This window comes from Panthera onca, chromosome B4, assembly GCF_046562875.1.
Source record: "Panthera onca isolate mPanOnc1 chromosome B4, mPanOnc1 haplotype 2, whole genome shotgun sequence".
Taxonomy (NCBI): Eukaryota; Metazoa; Chordata; class Mammalia; order Carnivora; family Felidae; genus Panthera; species Panthera onca.
The window spans coordinates 131,899,978-131,921,972 of record NC_138345.1 but is presented as its reverse complement, the minus strand read 5'-3'; the positions used below and the strand labels follow the sequence as shown (position 1 = coordinate 131,921,972).

Sequence of the window (21,995 nt, the reverse complement as noted above, 5' to 3'; positions counted from 1 at the left end):
GTAGAGGTAGCCAGGACTCCCGTGCCTCATGGGTCTCCTCCTGCCTGCCTTTGCCTTCAGAGAGCCTGGCTCACCTCTCCATCAGGGAGACGATGCTTCCTCGAAGCTGTGACGCCGGGCGGGGTTTCCAGGTCACGGCTCCAACGAGTACGAACTCACATCCACGCACATAAGGCTCTGGGGGGGGGTTCATGTACAGGGCTTGTGTTTTGCTCTGCTCCCACTTTACAGCTCGTGATCCTTGACTCCCAGAGATCCGGGGAGCAGAGCAGGCATCATCCTGGGGCTGGGGGCGGGGTGTGTGGAGCATGTGATCTCAGGATCCCAGTGGTCAAAGAGGGTCCCCAGCGCTGTGGCCTTCTGAGAAATGTTCCGGTCTCTCCCCACCACCAGCTCGACGCAGAGACCACACGGTCGCCATGGTGGTTCAGAGCCCCAGTTTGTGCCTTTCCCCCTGAAGTCAAGAACGCAGGCTAGAAAGGGAGACAGGCCTGGGCGTGGCTTAGGTTCAGGATTGACCTGGGTGTGGCTTTGGCCCATGACTCCCAGGAGCCGCAGCCCCTCTCCTCCAGCCTAGGCTGCAGCCATGAACATCCACAGCCTTCTGAATGCCCTTCCAGCCCTGGGAAGCCACGCTGGTCAGAAAACGCCTTGTGGAAAATTGGAGGGGACCTGAACTGTGAAGAATGGTATGATTTTCTTTGAAGTTTTTAATTGCAAAAGTTCATTTGCAACACAATATATATCTATAGACATTTTTGATAGGAGAAAGTAAAAGTCTCCTCAACCGCCCCCACGCCACAGCTCACTCCCATTCCTTCTGGTTCCTTCTAGTGCCTGGTCCACCTGCTCCCCGGGGTTTTGCCTTCCTAATATAGACTGCAGTGGGGAGAGGGGGTCTTCTCTGGCACCCCTGAGGACTCAGAAGAGGAAACTTCGGCTACCCTCTGAGATCACAGGAAGTTTTTGTTTCTTTGTTTTTCCACTGTGTGTGTGTGTGTGTGTGTGTGTGTGTGTGTGTGTGTGTTGTGTCCTGTCGTGTTTTGTTTGTTTTGTGGGAGTGGAGGGGAGTGAACTCTACTCCTTCTTTAGCTTGGAGGTGGCAAGTGACAGGCAGGTGGCCACCGTATAGGAAGAAGGTGGCTCAAAATCTCCAGTCCCCTGTCCCCAACACTGACCTCTTTTCTTCTTCTTCTCCCCACGCCCACCCCACCTCCGTCACCCAGCCTGAGTCCGGTCAGAAGCGCCTGAACTCAAACACTGTTCCAAAGCATCCTAGCTGTGTGACCTTGGACGGCGACCTGACCCCAGTGGGCCTCGGTCCCCTCATTTCCACGGGGAGCACGTCCACCGTGAGGCTTAATTGTGCCCGAGCTTGTAGCTCGCTCGGCACTGGGCCCGGCACGAAGAAAAGCTCCCCGCGAGGTAGCTGTCGGCATCACGGGTTCGGGGAGGGGGCCGGAGCACCGGAGCGGGGCGGGGGGAGGGGGGGGGTCCCCAGGGCGTCCCGCCGCGCGGCCATCGCGTCGCCCCCTCCAGCGCCGGCTGGGCGGGCGGCCGGGCTAAAGCTCTCGCCGGCGCCCCGACCTCGGCGCCCGGCACGGAACGGGTGCGGGGCTGGGCCACGGCCGGGCCCCGGGGGAGCCGGCGGGGCGGGGCCGCCGCGCCCGCTCCCCCTCCCCGCCTCCCGCCGCCTTCTCCTCCTCGCGCCGCCCGGGCTCAGAGCGGCGGCAGCAGCGGCCGCGGCAACAGCTCCGGCTCCGGCTCCGGCTCCCGCTCCCGCTCCGGCTCCCCGCTCGGCCCCGCGCGCCCGGGCCCCGCGCCCCGACCCCGCCGCCGCGCCTGCCGGGGGGCCTCGGGCGCCCCCGCCGCCCGCCTCACGCTGAAGTTCCTGGCCGTGCTGCTGGCCGCGGGCATGCTGGCGTTCCTCGGTGCCGTCATCTGCATCATCGCCAGCGTGCCCCTGGCGGCCAGCCCGGCGCGGGCGCTGCCCGGCGGCGCCGACAACGCCTCGGCCGCCTCGGCCAGCGCCGCCGCCGCCGCCGCCGCCGCCGCCGCGTCCCCGGGCCCGCAGCGCAGCCTGAGCGCGCTGCACGGCGCGGGCGGCTCGGCCGGGCCCCCCGCGCTGCCCGGGGCGCCGGCGGCCAGCGCGCACCCGCTGCCGCCCGCGCCCCTCTTCAGCCGCTTCCTGTGCACGCCGCTGGCGGCCGCCTGCCCGTCGGGGACCGAGCAGGGCGACGCGGCGGCCGGCGAGCGCGAGGAGCTGCTGCTGCTGCAGAGCACCGCCGAGCAGCTGCGCCAGACGGCGCTGCAGCAGGAGGCGCGCATCCGCGCCGACCAGGACACCATCCGCGAGCTCACCGGCAAGCTGGGCCGCTGCGAGAGCGGCCTGCCGCGCGGCCTCCAGGACGCCGGGCCCCGCCGCGACGCCATGGCCGACGGGCCCTGGGACTCGCCGGCCCTCATCCTCGAGCTGGAGGACGCCGTGCGAGCCCTCCGGGACCGCCTGGACCGCATCGAGGTGAGCGCCGCGCGCGCCGTCGGGGGCGGGACGGCGGGGGTGGGAGGGGCCGTTCGCGGGCGCCCCGGGGAGGCCGGCCGTGGCCGACGCCGTGACCGAGGCTCAGGGGGCGCGCGGGAAAGGCTCGTTCCGCTCCCCTTTTCCTCCAGGCACCCTCTGCCGTAAGCCTCGGTTTGGGCTTCTGCGAAATGGGCGTGAGTGCCCGCTTGTAGTGAGGATTTAGTAAAATGTAGGTATATGAAAATGCTTGGCCCGTCCTAGGGCCTCCTTAGATGCCCGTTTCATTTCTTTCTTCCAGACCCCCCCCCCCCCCCAACGCGGGACCAGTCCCACTCACTTCCTGTGGTCAGGAGATAGGAAGCGCTGTCCAGGGGACTGGGGAACCTGCTGTCCTGCCGAAGAGCAGGGAAGGGAGTGTCCCACAAGCCAAATCCGGCTGCCCCTCAGTGCTTCCCATCCCCGTACCCCGCCACCCCCCCCCCCCCCCCGCCGCCGCCCCGGGCTCAGACCGCGGGCCCAACCGCAGGAACTTAGATAGCGCTGGCCTAGCCTCTACCGCCCGGCAGCCAGCAGCTCTGGGGTGGGGACTGACCAGAGAACAGGCTCTCCCGCGGGCTCCTTCTCCACACACCCCTTTCAACGGTCCCTGGCTCAGGTCAGACACAAGGGATGTAACAAAGGAAGTCGGCTCTGGGCTGTGGTGTGATTCCGCCACCAGGGTTTTCTCATTTGAAGTCTCCAGACCCCACCCCCACCCCCCTACCTCCCTGTGAAAACCCATTTGGGGCCCCCTGGAGCCAGAGCTGGGCAGACTAGGAAGGACAGACAGCTGCAAGGCACTGACCACCCCCCAGCCATCCGTGATTTCCAGATGGCAGGGAAGGGGGTTAGCAACAACTGAGTCTGTGGAAAGAGATGGGGAGAAAGAGGCCAAAGGCTCCTTTAGTATTTTCCCCCAACCGGGTGCACCTGGCGAAGGCAGAGGGCGGAGAGGCTGGAAGGAAGGGAAGGCAGAAGGAGGGGAGGCTGGAAGGAAGGGAAGGCAGGAGGAGAGGCTGGAAGGAAGGGAAGGCAGAGGGAGGAGAGGCTGGAAGGAAGGGAAGGCAGAGGGAGGAGAGGCTGGAAGGAAGGGAAGGTAGGGACTCCCCCCCTCCTCATGGCTCTCGCAGATCAACCTCCAGCCCAGCGGCACTAAATGATGCCTGTGTGGAAGGCTGGCCATTGCCGTGGCCCAGTGGCCCTCCAGGGAGTCTGTGCAGGTGTCAGCACCCGCCTCTGGTGGGGGTCGGGGGGGGGGGGGGTTGTCACATGGCAGCCAGGCCATCACAGCCAGCCCTGTCATCTCACTGGTGAGACACTTGGGGCTCAGGGCCCTCCTAAGGTGAGTGACAGAGGAAGAAGGAGAGCCCAGGAGGCTTGTGTGCCGGGCCAACACCCCCTGTTCCTACGTCACCTCTGGGGCATTTCTAGGATGCGAGAGCCAAGAGCAGGGAGATAATCAGAGAAACACTGAAGCACAACTGTGAAGGGGAGCCTCAGTTTCCCCACCTGTGCAATGGGGACAGTAATGTCACCTGCCTCGTCGGGGCGTTAGGAAGATGAAGTGAGTTCATCTTTGTGAACGGCCCAGAACGGCGTCGGGCAGAGATGTGCTCCATGAACTTGAGTGATGGCTATTTTTATCATTAAGCAATCATATTGCTAATTTTTCAAGTAGCCAAAGATCAAAATGGGAACAAACCCCCCCCCCCCTTTTAGGAAAGAGTTTATTAATGTCAAAAAAAGAAAAAAAAAGATTCGGTTTTCAGTAAACTTCCTCTTGCCTGCCCCAGCCCCTGCTTCCACACCCAGATGGCACCGTGGTTCCTCCCACGTCTGGGGCTGGCAGGGCTGGGCTTGCCCTGGACCTGTTCCCCCAGCACCTGTGCATTTGGCAGGGTGGGCTCCCCTCCAGTTAGCCTGCTGAGGTTGGGGGGGTGGGGATCCTGGCGCCTGGGATTTGTCACCAGACCAGCCTGCCGGGTTGGGAGAGCCCTGGCTTCCCTACACACGCCCCTCCTGCTTTCTGAGTGCAGTGGACTTGGAGGCAGGAAGGCGGGGGTCTGCTTGCCCACCAGATCTGCCTTCTGGGCCTGGCAGCCCCAGAGCCAATCTCCCTGGGGTCTTTGGGAGGGACTGGGGTCTGGACCCTGACAGTTGTGGGGTCAGACTCCTGAGCTCAGCAGAACCGCGTGCTCTCTTTAGCTACTGTCGTCTTCCTCCCCTCTCTTCATCCGGTATCCTCAAAAGCTTGCCCCCAGATTCTCAGGGTCTGTTTTCTCGCCACTCACCTCTCTCCCCTTACAGCTCGCTGCACGTGCTCTGAGGCCGTCACCCAAGATGATCAATTGAATGGGAACGATTCTGTCCTTACCTTGATGAACGCCTCTCCAACATCTGACCCCAGTGATCATTCCCTCCTAAAGATCTCCGGGCCCTTGGCTTCTAGACACCTCTTACCTGCTCTTCCTCCCTCTCTGCTTCTGTGTCCCATTTCGGGGTCCTCCTCCTTTATCGGTCGCACCCCTCCTGGCTCTCTTCTCACTTTCCCTGGGTGAACTCAGCCACACCCGGAGGCTCCCAACGCCCAGTCCACTGTGGTGCCTCAGCCAACTTCGTCCAGCCCAGGTTTCTTTCCGGAGCTCCAGACCGGTAGATCCAACCGCTTCCTGAGCACCTCCCTCTGGACGTCACACTGGCCCCCTGCCCTCATGGTGCCCCAACCTGGACTCGGGTCCTCCGCCGACCCGCTTTTCAGGTGTGCTCTGATAAGCCATGGTTAGTTCCTGCCCTGCCCTCCTTCCAGTCGACCTCACCTCTCTTGCAGCAGCCTCCTCAGTTGTCTCCCACTCCAGGCACACCCCTCCATCCATCTTCCTTAAGCCCCAAGGATCGTCCTTAAGCCCATCACGGGGCTTCCTCATGGTGCAAACCCCTCAGCCTGCTCCCAGGCTCTCATTACAGAGCTGGCCCGTCTCCCATTTCCTTCTTGCCTCTGCCCAGATTACCCCCAGAGTAGCCATACTCATCAGCCAAGAGTCTGCTCTGAGGACACCTCCTCCCAGAGGCCCTCCCTGATCGCACACTGACCTTTTCCTACCCCCATTCCTGCTCCCGCAGCCCTCTGCGCATCCCTGCCCGTCCCCACCTGGCACGTCTCTGTATCACCCCCTCCCTCACCCCACCAGCCCTCTACCAAAGGGGAGGGAAGGTCACACTGGCCCAGCCTCTCCTCGAGGCCTCAAGTGAGAACCATGTTTGTGAGCCTAGGAGAAATTATTTATCTTCTTGCCTGTGTTTTTGTTTTTGTTGTTATGGTCGTGGCTGTTGATGGGAAAAAAGTCAAGATGTGTTTTGGGGGGAAAAATCGCGTTTAATTCCACCATTTCATCCATTTCTTTCAGCCCCTGCTGGTCCTTTATCCAGATGTAGACATTGTTCCAGAATTACCGGTTGCTGGTAATTACCGTTTTAATGATGGCCATGATATGCTGGAATCTATCTCTGGCTCCACCATCCATCACTGCTCTGACCATCTCTTCTCCTTTGCTGGAGACGTAGGTTGTTCCGAATTATGTTTCTTCTAGATGCTCATTGCAGGATCAATTTCATGCAGATAGTTTTTTGTTTTTTTTCTTGTGAAGTCGGTTGAAGTATTTCTTTAGGCTGAATTCCCAGGAGAGGTATTACTGGGTCAGAGGATATTGATTTTTTATGGCTGTGGCCAAGAACCACTTTCCAAAAGGGTTGAACCATTTACATGGCAACCAGCCACGCATACATGTTCCAGGGTTCCTTTTTTTTTTTTTTTTTTTTGCATTAATTTAATGTATGTGGAAAATGAAGCTTTCAGATTGATTCCATCAGCAGTTCTTTGTTTGACTAAACCACATCCTTCACCTGGCCTAGCAAGCTGGTCGCCTGCCTCCATGTTGGGGTGGAAAGATGGGGGTAAGGAACACCCTGACAATGGTCACAGGGGACCCTGGCCTTGATAACAATTATAGCTCATGCTTGCTGAGCACTTACTGTGTGTCAGGCACTGGGCATTATCTCATTTAATCCTCATCAAATCTCCATAAGGGAGGTAACCATTTCATCCCCCTTGTACGGGTGAGGAAACCAAGGTTCAGAGTGGTTCAGCAATTGGCCCAAGGTCGCACAGCAGGGGAGCCTGTCAGTGTCTGGTTCCAGAGCCCTTGGTCGGCATCATTTTCTCTAGACCCATCTGGAGAGGTCAGACCTCACCTACCTTCAGGAAGAGTGGGAAAGGCCGGTGGGGGGCAGGGCCTCTTGCTAGACGGTGCCCCGGACGGTTTCTGTGTCAGAGCCCCCAGAGCCAGAGTGATGAGGGCCAGTCCCCAAAGGCTTGTCCTGCTGGCCGGCAGGACCGGCAGAAGACTCACGTGGAAGTTTTGCTAATAATAAATAACAGTATTAAGTAACACTGATTAGCTCATTCAGCCTTGGGGCCTGTGAAATGGGCTGTACACGCTCCCCTCTTACAGATAAGGACGTGGAAGAACCAGAACCCGACAACCCGCCCCACCCCTGCCCCACCCCCACCCCCACCCCCACCCCCACCCCCACCCCCACCCCACCGCCACGCGCCGGCTTCGGCTTCCGCTCCGTGAAATGATAACAGCGGGCCAGATGTTCGCGAAACGCCTTTCAGCTCGAAATGTTCTCCCAGGTAGTGCGGCTGGTGGCATAAAGTGGAGTTCTTTTTGCTTGTGACTCTAAGCTCTTTACTTCTCTCTCTGTTTTTTTTTCAGTTTTCTAATCTGTAAAGTGGGTGGAAGGGGGGGGGAGGCTGGATCTGGGCCCGGCCCTTTGGGCTCTACGTTGGGAGTTCTTGGGCGGATGCCTCCTGCTTAGGGATTGGCGGTGGCGGGGGAGGGGGGGGAGAGTTGAGGGGGGTTACATGTGTGTGCGGCCCTCACCGAGCCCCCACCCACCCACTCCCAGGCCTCCAGTTTCTGAGGGAAATCTGCAGAGAAACGCAGCGCCTTAGAGAGTCTATCGGTGCCTTTTCTAAAGTCTGTTGCTTTTTTTTTTTTTTTTTTTTACACGTTGCTGCCCATTCTGGCAGCTTCTGCTCTGTGAGGGCTGGTTCCCTGACCCTACCTCTTTTGGCCGTGAAGGGGGCTGGCACGCTACAGCAAGAGGGGTTCTGCCCGTTGGCCTTCTATTTGAGGATATGGATCCTTGGTGCCCACCAGCCGCCTGCAGCCCCAGATGTCGCCTCTCCCTGTGGCTGGCCTCCCCCATCTCTAGGTGATACAGCCCCACTGCACAGCCCTTAACCCCTACTCCTGCCTGTGCCACGCCTTTGTCTAGCAAGACACCTGGTGTTAAAAACCCCGGTTCTGCCACCTGTTTGCTGTGACCTCAGAAAATTCCTTCTTCTCTCTGATCCTCAGATTCTCCATCTGTCAGATGTAAGGGGTGCGCACGGCGCTCCGAGGAGCCAGCTTGCCCCGTCGTACGGTGCCCTGGTGGCCTCCCGTCCCTGGCAAGCCTTCCCCCGGGGGAGGAGGCCCTTCCTGCTGTTCCAAGCTTGGCAGGCGCTACGTGAACAGAAGGCAGCACCTAACCTGGGGGATTTTTTTTTTCTTTTGAAGTATATCTTCTATTCGAGATACGTAAGAGCTCACGTCTCTCACTTACAAAACACACAAATCTTAAATGTGCAGCTCAGTGCACACTTACGTATGGACGAGAGCACCGCTCAGATCGAGAGCAGGACATTTCCAGTGTCCCTGAAGGCTCCTCTGGGACCCCTGGAGTCCCTACTTCCCCAGACTGCCGCATCCCTTTATGTCTGGTGTTTCTGTTGTACGCGATGGCTGACATTTGATCGTGGGGCAGGTGACGGTGGCTTGTGATTTTTTTCATGCCGTGTAGTGTTTTGGTGCATAGACACGCCTACATTTACTTACCCTTCCCCTGTGGATGGACATCCGGGTGTTACAAATAAGGCTGCCATGAACATTCTTGTGACATCTTTTGGTGGTGACAAGCCCTCATTTCTCCTGGATACATCCCCAGGAGTGGGTGTCTGGGTCCCGGGAGAGACATTTACGTAGCGTTTAGGAGGTGATGCCAAACACTTTGCCGAAGTGGCAGTAAGCGTTTACATGCCCACCTGTGTGTGAAGCTTGCCAGCCTTGGTGTGGTTATTTTTAAAACCCTCCCCGTTCTGGTGGGCGTGCAGTGAACTTACTGTGGTTTTAATTTGTGTTATCTCTGATGACTCACGATGTTGAGCACCTTTTCTTCTGTTTATTGGCCATTTTGTGGAGTCCTTGCCTATGGGAGGCGGAAAAAGGTCAGGCAGGGGCTGGCGCTCCTCACCAGGTGACAGCGTGGTGGGGTTCCCCGAGGACGATCTCGGGCGCACGGTCCCCCCCATAGAACTCTAGCGGCAGGGGCTGAGACAGCCAGCCCGGGGTGGAAACACTTATGTGCCCCCACATGCCCCTCATTTGACTCCAGGGGAAGCTGAGGCCCAGAGAGCCTGAGTGACTGAAGGCCACACAGCACGGCAGAAGCTGAGCTGAGCTCACAGCCAGGATTTTCTATTAAAATGGGCTGGGAGGGGGGAAGGGGGATCCCCAGTCTTTGCTGTAGATGTTTGGCCCCGGGCCCAGAAGTATGTGGACAAGCAGGGCCCGAGAGGGAATTCTGTGGCAATGCAGCCCTGGACAGGGAGCACTTGAAGGGAGAGGCAAGGGAGCCTGGGGTTGGGGGTGACCTATCACTTAACTCTGAGGCCTCAGAGCCCAGGACCGAAGACCAGTCCGGCCTCTATTTCCTGCCCCTTCACCGCTGGGTACGTTGGAGACACAGGGCCTGCTGGGAGAGGCCTGCCCTGACTCACCTTGACCCCTGTCGCCCCGCAGAGCCCGTGCCTCCATGAGGGCTCTCGTGCTGTCACACCCCCCAGTCTGCCTCCCCCCCACCCCCACCCCAGCTGGGAGCACGGCCCATGCCCAGTGCAGGCCTCATCCACCTCTGGAGCCATTGCACCTGTCACTCAGGAAGAGGCAGCAGGGCATAGGGCACCCTCTGTGCCAGCCTTTTCTAGGGGCCTTCCAACTGAGTCCCCATAAGCACCATGGGACTTTTAACTGCTCCCATTTCTCAGGTGAGGACACGGAGGCTCAGAGGGGTTGACCTTGCCCAGGTCACGCAGTGGGGATTTCCCTCTTGACAGCCGGCTCCAGGCCCTCCCCCCCCGCCCCGCACAGTCACTACTCACTGTGCTCTCCTGCCCCTCAGTAGCCGCAAATAATAATAATGGTTATAACCATTTATCAGTCACTCGTCGTGTGCCAGTCTTCATGTATGTTCTTTCATTTTGTCGTTACTTATATTCCAGAAGGTAGAGACTATTATTATCCCATTTTATTTTATTTTTTTCACTTTTTTAAAGTTTATTTTTGAGAGAGAAAGACAGACCGTGAGCCGGGGAGGGGCAGAGAGACGGGGAGACACAGAATCCGAAGCGGGCTCCAGGCTCCAAGCTGTCAGCACAGAGCCCGGGGCGGGGGTTGAACTCACGAACCGCGAGCTCATGACCTGAGCCGAAGCTGGACGCTTAACCAACGGAGCCACCCAGGCGCCCCATTATCTCCATTTTAGAGTTGAGGAAAGGAGTTGGGCAGCTTGTCCAGGGCCACAGATCTAGTAAGCGGGGAGCCTGGGAATGACGCTGGCCTGTCTGATGTGAGTCGTGCCTGTGCTCGTGACACCGAGTCGCCACAGCGTATGTGGATGGGTGGACGAATGAGTGAGGGAGGGACTGAGTGAATCGAGACCCTCAGTCTCTCCACAGAAGCCCTCTTTCTTCTCCCTTTGGAGCATCTTAGATCAGGTGTGGGGAAAGCTGCCATCTGGAGGGTGAGCAGGCTTTGGCGGGGGGAGGTGGGGTGGGAACAGGAAGTGTGTTCTTAGCAGAAGGAACAGAATGTACGGAGGCCCTGGGGTGAGAAAGGAGCTGGGGGCCGTTGGTGACTTTAGGTGGGAATGAAGTGTAGCCTGCAGGGGTGGGGAGTGAGGGCTGAGCGTAGAGGGGCTGGGACTTTATCAGTGGAGGAAGGGAGCTATTGAAGGATTTTCGGCAACATGGTTGGATTTGCAGTTAGGCAGCTGCCCCCGGCTGCGGTGCGGAGAAGGGCCAGTGTAGGAGCTGAGGTGACGGTGGCCCGGACTAGAGAGGGACAGAGGAGCCAAGTAAGGCTACCATTAAGATTCAGGGTTAGATTCTACGCTCAAAGACTGCTTTTGGACTTTTGCCTGTTTCGTTTTTTTTTATCTTGAGAGAGAGCGAGCGAGCGAGCAGGGGAGGTGCAGAGAGAGAGAGGGAGAGAGAGAATCCCAAGTAGGCCCCACACCATCAGCGTGGAGCCCGACGTGGGGCTCAAACCCACGAACTGTGAGATCATGACCTGAACTGAAACCAAGAGTTGGGCATTTAACCAACCGAGCCACCCAGGCGCCCCTTTCCTGCTTTCTTTTGTTTTTGTTTGTGTTTGAAAGAAAATCAATGCAGAGTATCTGAGACATACACCGAGGTATAAAGAACACCGTCCAGGTAGGGATCCAGGCTCAAGAAGAACCAAAACGTTTACAGCCAGCTCACGCCCCTGAGAGCCTCCCAACTCCCAGCCCCAGACCGCCCACCCCCGAGAGAGGGTCACCTCTGTCCCAAACTTGTATCCGTCTGGCCCCTGTGTTTCTTCCTGCTTTTACAAATCCATGGTTGGGTTTCGAATCTTTGCAACTTTGTATAAATGGTATGTAGCTGTTTTCTGAGACTTGCTTCTTCTCTCACTGTAATGGTTAAACAAACAGATTTATGGTCGGAGTTGGAGCAGGGTAGGTCCCTTCAAGAGATAATCAAGTAGTAATAATAATATCATCCACACTTGCAGAGCCCTTCGTAGGCCAGCTCTACCCTAAGGGCATTATGTAACTCAATTATCACTAATATGCTAGGAGGTATTATTGCTGTATCCTTTCGGCTGGGAAAACTGAGGCACAGCAGCTGTACATAAGGTCACCGGGCTGGTGGAACCGAGCTGAGCCCAGCAGAGTCACGCGAGACTTGGGGGTGGTCAGGTGGGGAGGCGAGTGAAGCTGGTTCTTTTCCACCCGCCCGGCTGCCCCTGGAGCCGGGCCCTGCGTTGTCCGGGGGGCGGGGGGGTGGGGGGTGAGCTATGCACTGAGGTCCAGCACCCTCCCTCTGCTCCCCACAGGAAAGGAACAGACCCCATGTGGGGACAAGGCGGCTGGGGTCTTCCCTGCATCCTCCCAGCCTCAGAGCCACCCGGCCTGGGCAGGTCCCTCCCATCCGGGCCCCCTCTGTGAGGCTGCCGCCCTCCCCGCCCTGCCCCACGGTCTCACATAGCCTTCCAGACCCTCCCAGCCTTTTCGTGGCCACTAGAACCACTTCCGCTGGCCCCCCTGGCAGGCAGGGCGGCCGGCTTCGTGCCCACTTGGCAGCCCGAGACCCACACTGCGAGGGAAGAATGGGAACAGCTTCTGGAATCAGAAGGGCCTGGGCTGGGGTTCTTGCACCTCGCTGTCTCAGTTCCTCCATCTGTAGAGTGGGCCTCCTCACCTCCCCAGATCGCCGAGAGGGCTGTGAAGTGTTCGCGCGGTGCTTCCCTGGTGCGGGACCTGGCACGCGGTAGTGACAGCAGTGACGGCGGCGAGGACAACTCCTCTGCCCGCCTCCTCCCTGCCGAGCGCTAATGAGCCCAGCCCGTTAGCGCTGAGCTGGACCGGGACCCCGGCGCTGGCTCAGGGCCTGTGTGCTTACACCGAATCCCACGCAGACTCCCAGTGCAACAGCCTGTGGGCTCGGAGCCCCCCTTTTCCTGCCTCTTCGGGCCCTGAGTGGGGGGTGATGGCATCATCATCCCTCCCCCCCACCTTGGGCCAGGGGCCCGATTGGCATCAGCCGGGAGCCCACGCGGCACAGCCTGAGCCCGCAGCAGATGGGGAAAGTGGGGGGGAGTCGTGTTCTTCTGATTCAGACACCGGGGTGGGGAGGGGGCCGCACACGATCTGGAGAGCCCACCTCCTCCCTGGCCTTCCTGCCGGCGGCAGAGCTGGTGGCTCCGACAAAAGAACAGCTTGCACGCCCGCTCACCGCAGCGTCTGTGTAAATAGCAGTAGACGTCCTGTTCCCTCCTGCCAGGCCCCTTCTCCCTCCGCGGGAGCAGGACGCTTTGCTAGAGAGCGCCAGAGGTATCGGCTTTGCCCGGCCCCGCTGCTGTAGAAAATCCAGAAGGACCTCTGCCTCAGTTGCCCCGTTGGTGAAATGGGGGCAGGAAGAGTACCAACCAAAAAGGGCGGCTGTGAGGACTGAGGAGTAAATACGCGTGCAGTGCCAAGGATGGGCCTGGCACGCGGTCTCACTCAGATGTGTGCCCTTCGTGCCAAGCTTGGCACTGTGGAAAGAGGGAAACTGAGGATAGAGGGTGCCGGAGCCCAGAACACCCAGCCAGAGCCCCCCGACCCCCCCCCCCCCGCCATTGAGACGCAATGCTCTCTATGCCCTGCACGCCTCAGCCCAACGTTTCCTGGAAGTTCAGCCTACCTCAAATGCAGCGGGTGGCTGGCCCTGTCACTCCATGGGCTGTCGGGGTCCAGGGAAGCTTCTGGAGGTAGTGAGCTCTTCGTTGGCCAATATATCCAAGGCTCACAGTTTGCGTTCTGCTCTTATAGTCCAGGAGGACCTGTTACTTCACTCTGCCATTCTTATATCTGTCCTGGGGCTGGTTGTCCCCATGTTACAGAAGGGGAAACTGAGGCTTTGTTTTTAGTCACCCAGAGTCAGGATTCGTAGGCACCCAGGGAGTCAGCAGGAGCCCTCCAGATAGGACATGGGAGGTTAGTGTAACGGGTGGGGTCAGGTGCGCTGGAGCTGCTCATCCGCCGCCCGCCCACCTCCCTCGGCCTGCAGCCCAGCCCAGCCCAGCCCGGCCGGCCAAGCAAGCGACTACACAGAGGACGGACAGATGGATGGCTGTGCCCTCTTACGTGGGGCGTGGTGGGGGATAAAGGTGGCTTGGTCTGGGCCCTTCTCCTGCCCACTGTCATTTAATCCTGACCACAGCTCTGCAACCTGGGCATTCCAAGTCCTTATTTTATAAATGAGGGAAAATGACCCCAGAGAAGTTAGCCCACCTGCTCCCATTCTCAAGGTGGAGTGACAGAACCACACATCAGTCCCCCTCCCCCAGCTCCTCAGCGTAAGGTCCTGGCAGCTTCTCTCAGGCACCGCCCTCCCCCCCCCCCCCCCAGCACTTTGAGGCGGGGGACACATTTACCCCCTCATCACATGGCCAGAAAACAAGGCTCAGAGAGGCGAAGGGATCCACCCAGTCTCACCCAGCAAGTGGGCTGGGCCAGTGGGGGGCCAGGGAGGGGTGCTTGCCCCAAGCCGAGGGGCCGTCCCTGCGAGGCACACAGGGCACCTTGGTTGTCCATTCGACCCTCAGCTGTCTCTCCAGCACCCCGTGCCCTGCCCGCGGTAGGCGCTCACCATTTACTCGCTCACTTACAGATTCGTGAGAACTCAGTGAGCTGGGGTCTGGGGCTAAGCCTGCGGACAAGGCCCGGGGCTGACTGAGCGGGAACTGCCTGGGCCTCTGGGGATGTGGAGGAAGCCAAGGGGACAGAGAAGGTCTAATTTGGCTCCTAGAAGCTCGCTGAATTATTAATTTTCTACTGATGCTCCCGGTGCCTGCCAGAGACTACCCCCTCCCAGAGTCTGGACGTGTGGCCTTGCCTGCCTTCTTCCACCCCAGAAGGGGCTTCCTCCAGCAGGAGAGGGGGAGGAGAGCCGCCCCCCCCCCCCCTCCGCTGGCTCCTGTCCCAATTCTCCTGCTCACTGGGGTCTTAAGACAGGAAGAGGGGGACTCTAAACACTTTGTCCTCACCCCAGGCAGGATGAGGGTGTCAGAGACCAGCTTAGAACACTCTGCCCTAGACTCTGTTCATTGGCGTTAACTGCCCAATCATCCCCCAACCCTTCTAAATAGATACGCTTGTCCCCTGTTGCATGTGAGGAAACAGGGGTTCAGAGAGGCGGAGGCATTTGCCTAGGGTCACACAGCAGATTGGTTCTTGAGCTGGATTTGGGCCCCGGGTTGTCCGACTCCAGAGCCTGTGACTTGAACCACATGCTAGTCAGGAATGGGCGCACCATTGCAGCTCTATTCCAGAAGCCCCTGGTTTGTGCCCCTGCATCTATCTGCCCAGTGCCCACGCAAAGCCTCTCACCGTCTTAGAGAAGCTTGCCGAGTGAATGAGTGAAGACTGTCCATTCCTTTAAAGACCCATCAGTGTCCGGTCTTTCAGTTAAGAAGGACTCAGCAGGGGCTCTCAGCCCCGATGGCAACATCAGACCCACCCAGGGGAGCTTTCAGAGCTCTCCACTGCCGGCCCCCGACCCCACCATAGGCTGACATGTTCTTGAGGTCAGCTCACCATCATTTTGCATATGGAGACGCTGAGGCTCACCTGGGGTCAATCACCAGGGGTGGGTGGTAGGCATCTCTGAGCCCCGTGTCTCTTTCCTTCCTCCCTGCAAGTGACCTCACATGCCCCCCTTTTTTTCCTGCCCCGTAAGCAGCAGGAGCTCCCGGCCCGTGTGAACTTCTCAGCTGCCCCAGCCCCTGCGCCCGCGGTGCCCACCGCCCTGCACTCCAAGATGGATGAACTGGAGGGCCAGCTGCTGGCCAAGGTGCTGACCCTGGAGAAGGAGCGCATGGCTTTGAGTCACAGCAGCCACCGGCAGCGGCAGGAAGTGGAGAAGGAGCTGGATGCGCTACAGGACCGCGTAGCCGAACTGGAGCACGGTGGGTCCTGGGCCCCGCAGAGGGCATAGCAGGCGAGGCCTTGGTTCTCAGATGGGTCCTCAAAGTGGCAGATTCACTCGAAAACGTTTTTATGCTCTCCAGAGGCTGAAGCTAGATGGGATGGCGGGGGAGGAGGCTGCAGAACCCAAGAGGGTGAGAATAATTGGGGAGTGTCGTCATGATTATTATTTTTAACGGTTAGCGTTTTCTGGCACTTACGTTCTGGGAGTGGCCTAAGTACGTGACACGTCAGCTGGGTTAACCTTCACAAACCACACAGGGATGGTGTGTTATTATCCCCATTTCACAGAAAAGGAAAGCGAGGCTCAGAGAGGTCAAGTGACTTGTCCAACGTCACACAGCCAGTGAATGGTGGATCTGAACCTCAAAGTGGGTCTCATGCCAAAGTCCATGCATTTAACCACCCCACAAAACAGCACCTTCAGTGAGTCCAGATTTTGTCACTTGTTAAACACCTGGGCCTGGCGCTTCCAGGGGTCAGGGTAATGGGTAGTCCACGGGTATGAGCATCAAGGGGACCTGGCTCCGGGCTCCACAGCTGTCACTGGCTTGCGCTGAGACTTTTGAATTTTGCTTCCTTTCCGCAGGCCTCGTTTTCCTCATCTGAAATACGGGGATTTAGGACTCAGGAGGTCTCAGGGAACTCTCATCTTTGAAGCCTTGGGAGGAGCATCCTGGAAGAGGCTTACAGACAAGTTAGGGGGAATCCTGAGTAATTGTCTGGGACTGGCTTAGATGGGGACAGAAGTTTCAGAGAAGGAAATCCAAGAGGCTGAAGGAGGTGAGCCTCAAGCTAGTCCTTGCAGGCAGAGGTAGAGTCAGTTGTGGAGTGGAAGGGCCATAGCAGGGGCACAGCTGAAGGCAAGGCTTGGCCTGGTGGGTTTCCGGCTGGAGCACACAGACAAGAAAGACAAACTCATCCCTCCTCGGTCCTGCCACTGGCCCCCCTATACTGCATCTTCTAAGGGATTGGGGGAAATGCCCCCTCCAGCGGCTGTCGGGCAGAGAAGAGGGAGGCAACTAGGCTGGATGTCTGTATGCCTGTGGGCAAGTCCCTTCTTGGGACTCGACTTCCTCATCTATGAAACAGGCTTCAAGGAAGGGACTGTCACCGAGCCCCTTCCTCTCTTACCATGATGCATCATCACATCAGCCTTCACCCCAAGCCCCAACCGAACCTGGGAACCTGGGTCCACCATTCCCAGCCCTAACCCCCTAACCCCAGCCCTCAACAACCAGCTGGAGGAGGGGAACTCCTATCCCAGAGGTGGGTGTGGTGGGTGTCACCCCCTGCCCACAGAGATGGTGACTCCCCAGTCTGCCCCTGCAGAAAGCCCTCTAATACTTAAGGCATAGAATCCCTGAAACTCTGTGCTGCCCTGGATATCAAGGAATCCCAGGATGATCCTGTTCAGATCCCAGCTTTGCCACTTCCTAGCTGTGTAGCCTTGAGATTACCTAATCCCTCTGTGCCAAGGTTGCCTCATCTGTAAACTGAGGATTACAACAGTGTCCATCTCATAGGGGTTGTCATAAGAATGAAGGAGGTCATGTATGTAAAGGCTCTTAGGACAGTGCCTGCCATGCAGAAGGCACTGTAGAGCGCTTGTTAAATAAACAGGCAAAGAGGGGCACCTGCGTGGCTCAGTTGGTTAAGCGTCCAACTTTGGCTCAAGTCCCGATCTCACAGTCTGTGAGCTCAAGCCTCGCATCGGGCTCTGTGCTGACGGCACAGAGCCTGCTTTGGATTCTCTGTCTCCCTCTCTCTCTCTGCTCCTCCCCCGCTCATGCTCACTCCCTCTCTCTCTCTCTCTCTCTAAAATAAATATTTAAAAAAGTAAACAATAGGCAAAGAACCCCAAACAATGATCATTGGAATAGTTAACATTTGTCGAGCATTTACTCTGGGCCAGGCCCTTTACATAGTTTGTCCCACTCAACCCTCACGCAAGCCTGAGAGGGAGGAATTCTTATTTATGCCATTTTACTGAGCAAACTAGGGCCGAGAGAGGTGAAGTTGAATTGTGGAAGGTCATGTGGCTGGGAAGTGTGGAGCCCGGATTTGAACTCAGGACGTCTCAGGTCCAGAGCCCTTGGACTTTAACCACACCCGTCAACACAATGGCAGGGTAGAAAAGGCTGAAAATGCACCTGGTACATGGCAGATGTTCAGGGACTAGTAGCCCTCATTCTACAGTCCGCGCTGCCCATCCCCATCAGTGGCCACTGATCCCCACCATGACCACCTCGCCCACTCCCCTCAGGGTCCTCAGCCTACAGCCCCCCAGATGCCTTCAAGATCAGCATCCCCATCCGCAACAACTACATGTACGCCCGCGTGCGGAAGGCGCTGCCTGAGCTCTACGCCTTCACCGTCTGCATGTGGCTGCGGTCCAGGTCGGGTGGCAATGGCCAGGGCACACCCTTCTCCTACTCCGTGCCCGGGCAGGCCAATGAGATTGTGCTGCTGGAGGCGGGCCACGACCCCATGGAACTGCTGATCAACGACAAGGTGAGTGGAGGCTGGGAAGAATGGGAGGAAAGTGGGGGGCCGGGTGACCCTTCCAGGAGCACCTGCACTGTGCTGGGTCCCAAGCCTGCGGGCCCTTTGAGTTCTCCTGCTCAGCAGCTTCAGCACATATGAAATGCCTACTGTGTGCTAGGCTGGGTTCTAGGAGTACAAAGACAAGCCAGACCTGGGGCTGGCTGCAGAGAGGCCTGGATCCGAGAGCTGTAAGTGATGGCATGTCCATTTACAGAGGAGACCTGTGGGGCTTCCCCAGTGACCCAGCTGTAGGAACATGGCTACAGATATCTGTCCCAGGGCGCTGTCTCTCTCATGGGCAAAGAGAGAAGCCAATGAGGCCCAAGGACCTACTTGGGGAGGGAGCGCTGGTGGACTCCTTGCCCCCGTCCTCCTCTGCAGCTCCCCCTCTGCCGCCCTCCTCATAGGGAGAGTAGAATGGGCCATGGTCAGGCCTGAATGCTGGATGTGAATTCTGGTTCTGCTGCTTACCCTCTGTGTGACATTAGACTGGTCACTTACACGCCCCGTGCCTCAGTTTCCTCATCCGCCAAGGAGGACTGGCAGTAGTCTCTACCGTGGGGTTGTGGTGAGAAATGAGTGGCTTACATACATGTAAAGGGGTGTGAGCAAGCCTAACATTTAACAAGCTTTGAGCCACGTGAGCTGTTGTTATTATTCCAGGCCCAGTGCTCATAAGCACTTTACTCACATTATCACCCTTGACCCTCCCAACAGCACTGGGAGGTAGGCACCCTTATCATTACCATTTTGCACATGGAGAAGCTGAGGCTCAGAGAGGGCAAAGAATGCACATAGGCCCACACAGCTGGTGAAGGGGTGCTGATATGATTCACGGTTTTGGGCTGCAGAAACCCCCCGTGAACCCCTCCACCGTTCTATCCTTGGGCCACCCATCTTCCCCATGCCTGGACCCCCAGCCCCACAGCCCTCCCTGCGCCTATCTGCAGGGCAGGACAAGGACATGGGGGAGTGGTGTGGCAGGGGCACGGTGATTGAGCAGAAGAGGGAGTGTCTTATCACCCTCATTCCCCTCAAATATCCTCCTTCACCTGCCATATTGCTTTGGGATTTGCAGCCATGGTGGTCTTTTAAGACCCCCCTGGAAATGTAGGCACCACCTACCACACCCACTCGTGACCAGCCCCCAGCCACATAGATCTGCTAGGAGTGGTTGTCACCCATCAGAACCCAGCTCAGCAAGAGGTGTCTTTCATGGGTGTCCGGGAGGAGGATGAAGAAGAAGGAGATGGGCCCAGGGGACAGGAGTTTCTCTTGTAGCCCAGTAGGTCTTAAGAAGCCTAGGGTAGCTGGACAACATCTAGATCCTGCTGCCATGTCCCCTTCATACACCCCCTGGCTGCCATCCTTGGCCCTGCGCAAGCTCAGCACTAAGGTCTCTGCGGAAAGGATTCAGCACCCTGGACAGGGCAGTGAACAGTGCTATTCCAGGAACCTCAAGAGTCCTTTTGAGGGTCAACTTCAGTGATTACTCCGTTCTCCTTTGATTCCAGCCTCTTAGCCTTTGCTGCTACTGTGCCCCCAACTTGCTGGGATGGTCAGATGCATTGTCCTTTCAGATGTGTTTGAATACCGTGTCTGCTGTTCCCACACCTGCCTCTTCCTATGGGCCTTCGCAGCCTCTGTACCTCCCAAATGGCCCCCGGTATTTTGTCTTGTAATGTTGCCCTGAAGCTCTTCCCTCCTGTGCAGACTCAGACTCATTTATAGCTGGGACCGGATCCATATCCCCAGTGTCCAGAACAAGGCCTGGCCCCAAGCAGGCCTCAGATGGTGTTGTATTCAAGTGTGATCTCAGAACTAGGTGATGAAAGAGCCCCTCGGGAGTCCCAAATCCACAGGCAGCAAGTACCTTTCATCTCACGGGCCAATTTGAATCAATCACCAGCGGCTTTCCCAGAGCCCTGTGGTAGGAAAGATCCCGAGGCTGAGCCTAGGTTCGTAATTGATTAGCCATGTCTGCCTTGGGTGGAGGAGCCAGAGGTGGCCACACATTTGCCACCCTTTACCTGACCTCCTTACTTCACAGATGAAGAACTGAGGCCCAGGGAGGAAAGAGCAGCCTCCCCAAGGTGTCCCACGGGAGGTTGGTGGGGAGAGCCAGGGCTGGGTGCCAGTGCCCAGCCTCAGACTCCAAGGCTCATTCCGCCACTGCCAGTGTGAGCCCAGCTGCGTGCCAGGCACTGTGTGAGGTGTTCAGAGATGGTGAGATGTGGCTCCCGCCCCGCACCCTGTAAGAGGGTGAATAAACTAGCTGGAAACACCTGAAAACCAGTACCGAAGAGTCCCTTGTGATCTGAGAGAAGCTGCCTGGTTAAGTTGTGGGGAAAGAAGAAAAAGCGATCCGAAAGATGCTGGGCTGGGAGGAGTGGGAGGGTCAAGCCTTGGGTCAGTCCCGGGAGAGAAGAACACAGGTCTCCTGGTCCCCCCGCCTCCTCACTGGTCCAGCCTTGGGACTGTGGCACCTCTGACCTGGGGTCGCGGGACCTATGTCCAGGTGGCCCAGCTGCCTCTGAGCCTGAAGGACAATGGCTGGCACCACATCTGCATCTCCTGGACTACGAGGGACGGCCTGTGGTCTGCCTACCAGGATGGGGAGCTGCAGGGCTCCGGTGAGAACCTGGCTGCCTGGCACCCCATCAAGCCACATGGAATCCTTATCCTGGGTCAGGAGCAGGTAAGGCTCAGGGTGGTATGGGGGCATGAGGCCTAAGTAGATATCTCACTCACCCAGGGCCCCTGAGAAGGAGGGGTTAGGTAGAGGGACCCTAAGAGCACAGCAGTGATCACTCAGTCTGACCCAGCCATTCTGCAGGTGGGCAAACTGAGACCCAGAGAGACTAGAGACCTGCCCAAGGGGCTGGAACCTTGGGGACAGGGATGGAACTTGGGGACGGGGCTAGAACTTTGGGGACGGGGCTTCAGCAGGACCTAGGCCCTGATTGAGTCAGCCTGTCTGTCTTTCCCCCTGCCTCACTCCATGTCTCTCTCCTTTCTCTGCTTCTCTCTTGGCCCAGGATGCCCTGGGTGGCCGGTTTGATGCCACTCAGGCCTTCGTGGGTGACATCGCCCAGTTTAACCTGTGGGACCACGCCCTGACACCTGCCCAGGTCCTGGGCATTGCCAACTGTACCGGGCCACTGCTGGGCAACGTCCTTCCCTGGGAAGACAAGCTGGTGGAGGCCTTCGGGGGTGCAAAAAAGGCTAACTTTGATGTCTGCAAGGGGAGGGCCAAGGCATGAGGGGCCACCTCATCCAGGGTCCCTCCCTTGCCTGCCATTTTGGGGACCTTATTTTGGGGGCACACATTCCCTCCTCAGCCTACCCACACACTGCCCTCCCTCCTGCCCTGCTCCTGGCCGTGCCTCCTGTTTCCCCCACCTATACCTACACCTCCAGAATGCCCTGCCCTGCTATGGCTGTCCCCTAACCCCACTTGGACGGGGACAAGCAGCTCAAGCCAACAGGTCAAGCCTGGGGTGAGTCCAGGACCTGGTGGAGGGTGGTAACAGTGCCCACAGCTCTGTCCACTCTCTTGGCATTAGACTAGAGCTGTCTCTTACCCCCACCCACCCTGGCCCATCAGCCATGTCTGATTCCACTGATCTCAACAGCACATCCCACCGGGTTGGGGGGGGGGGGGCGGGAAGGGCCTGCTATCTCAGTGCTCCTGTCCCCCATGCAACAGGCCTGGCCCCATCCCCTTCAGGGCCACAACAAGCTCTAGAGCTGTCCCCTCAGCCTAGAAGGGCATGACAGAGACATAGGAGACTCAGACTCACCCCTCCTCCATCTTTCCACCAGTTGCCCCTGAAGGGGCAATGGGATCTTGATGGAGCCTCCCGAACCCTCTCTTCTTCCTCTTTCCTTGTTTCTTTGTGTGCAGTGGTTTGAATGTTGGTTCCACGCCTGGCCCACCCCCACCTCAATTTCCAGGACATTCCCTTCCCGGCTCCAGCCTGAGGGATCA

At 58.1% G+C, this 21,995-nt stretch overlaps 1 protein-coding gene across 1 annotated transcript; it reads left to right on the top strand.

Annotated features, from left to right (window-relative positions):
• The first annotated feature begins 586 nt into the window (after positions 1–586).
• On the top strand, positions 587–21,948 carry NPTXR (neuronal pentraxin receptor). The gene is made up of 6 exons (XM_081796297.1): positions 587–638; positions 1,455–2,521; positions 15,213–15,438; positions 17,724–17,971; positions 20,523–20,702; positions 21,043–21,948. The coding sequence occupies exons 1-6, from the start codon at positions 587–589 to the stop codon at positions 21,265–21,267; spliced, it is 1,998 nt and encodes a 665-aa protein (XP_081652423.1). The 3' UTR covers positions 21,268–21,948.
• The last annotated feature ends 47 nt before the right edge of the window (positions 21,949–21,995 follow it).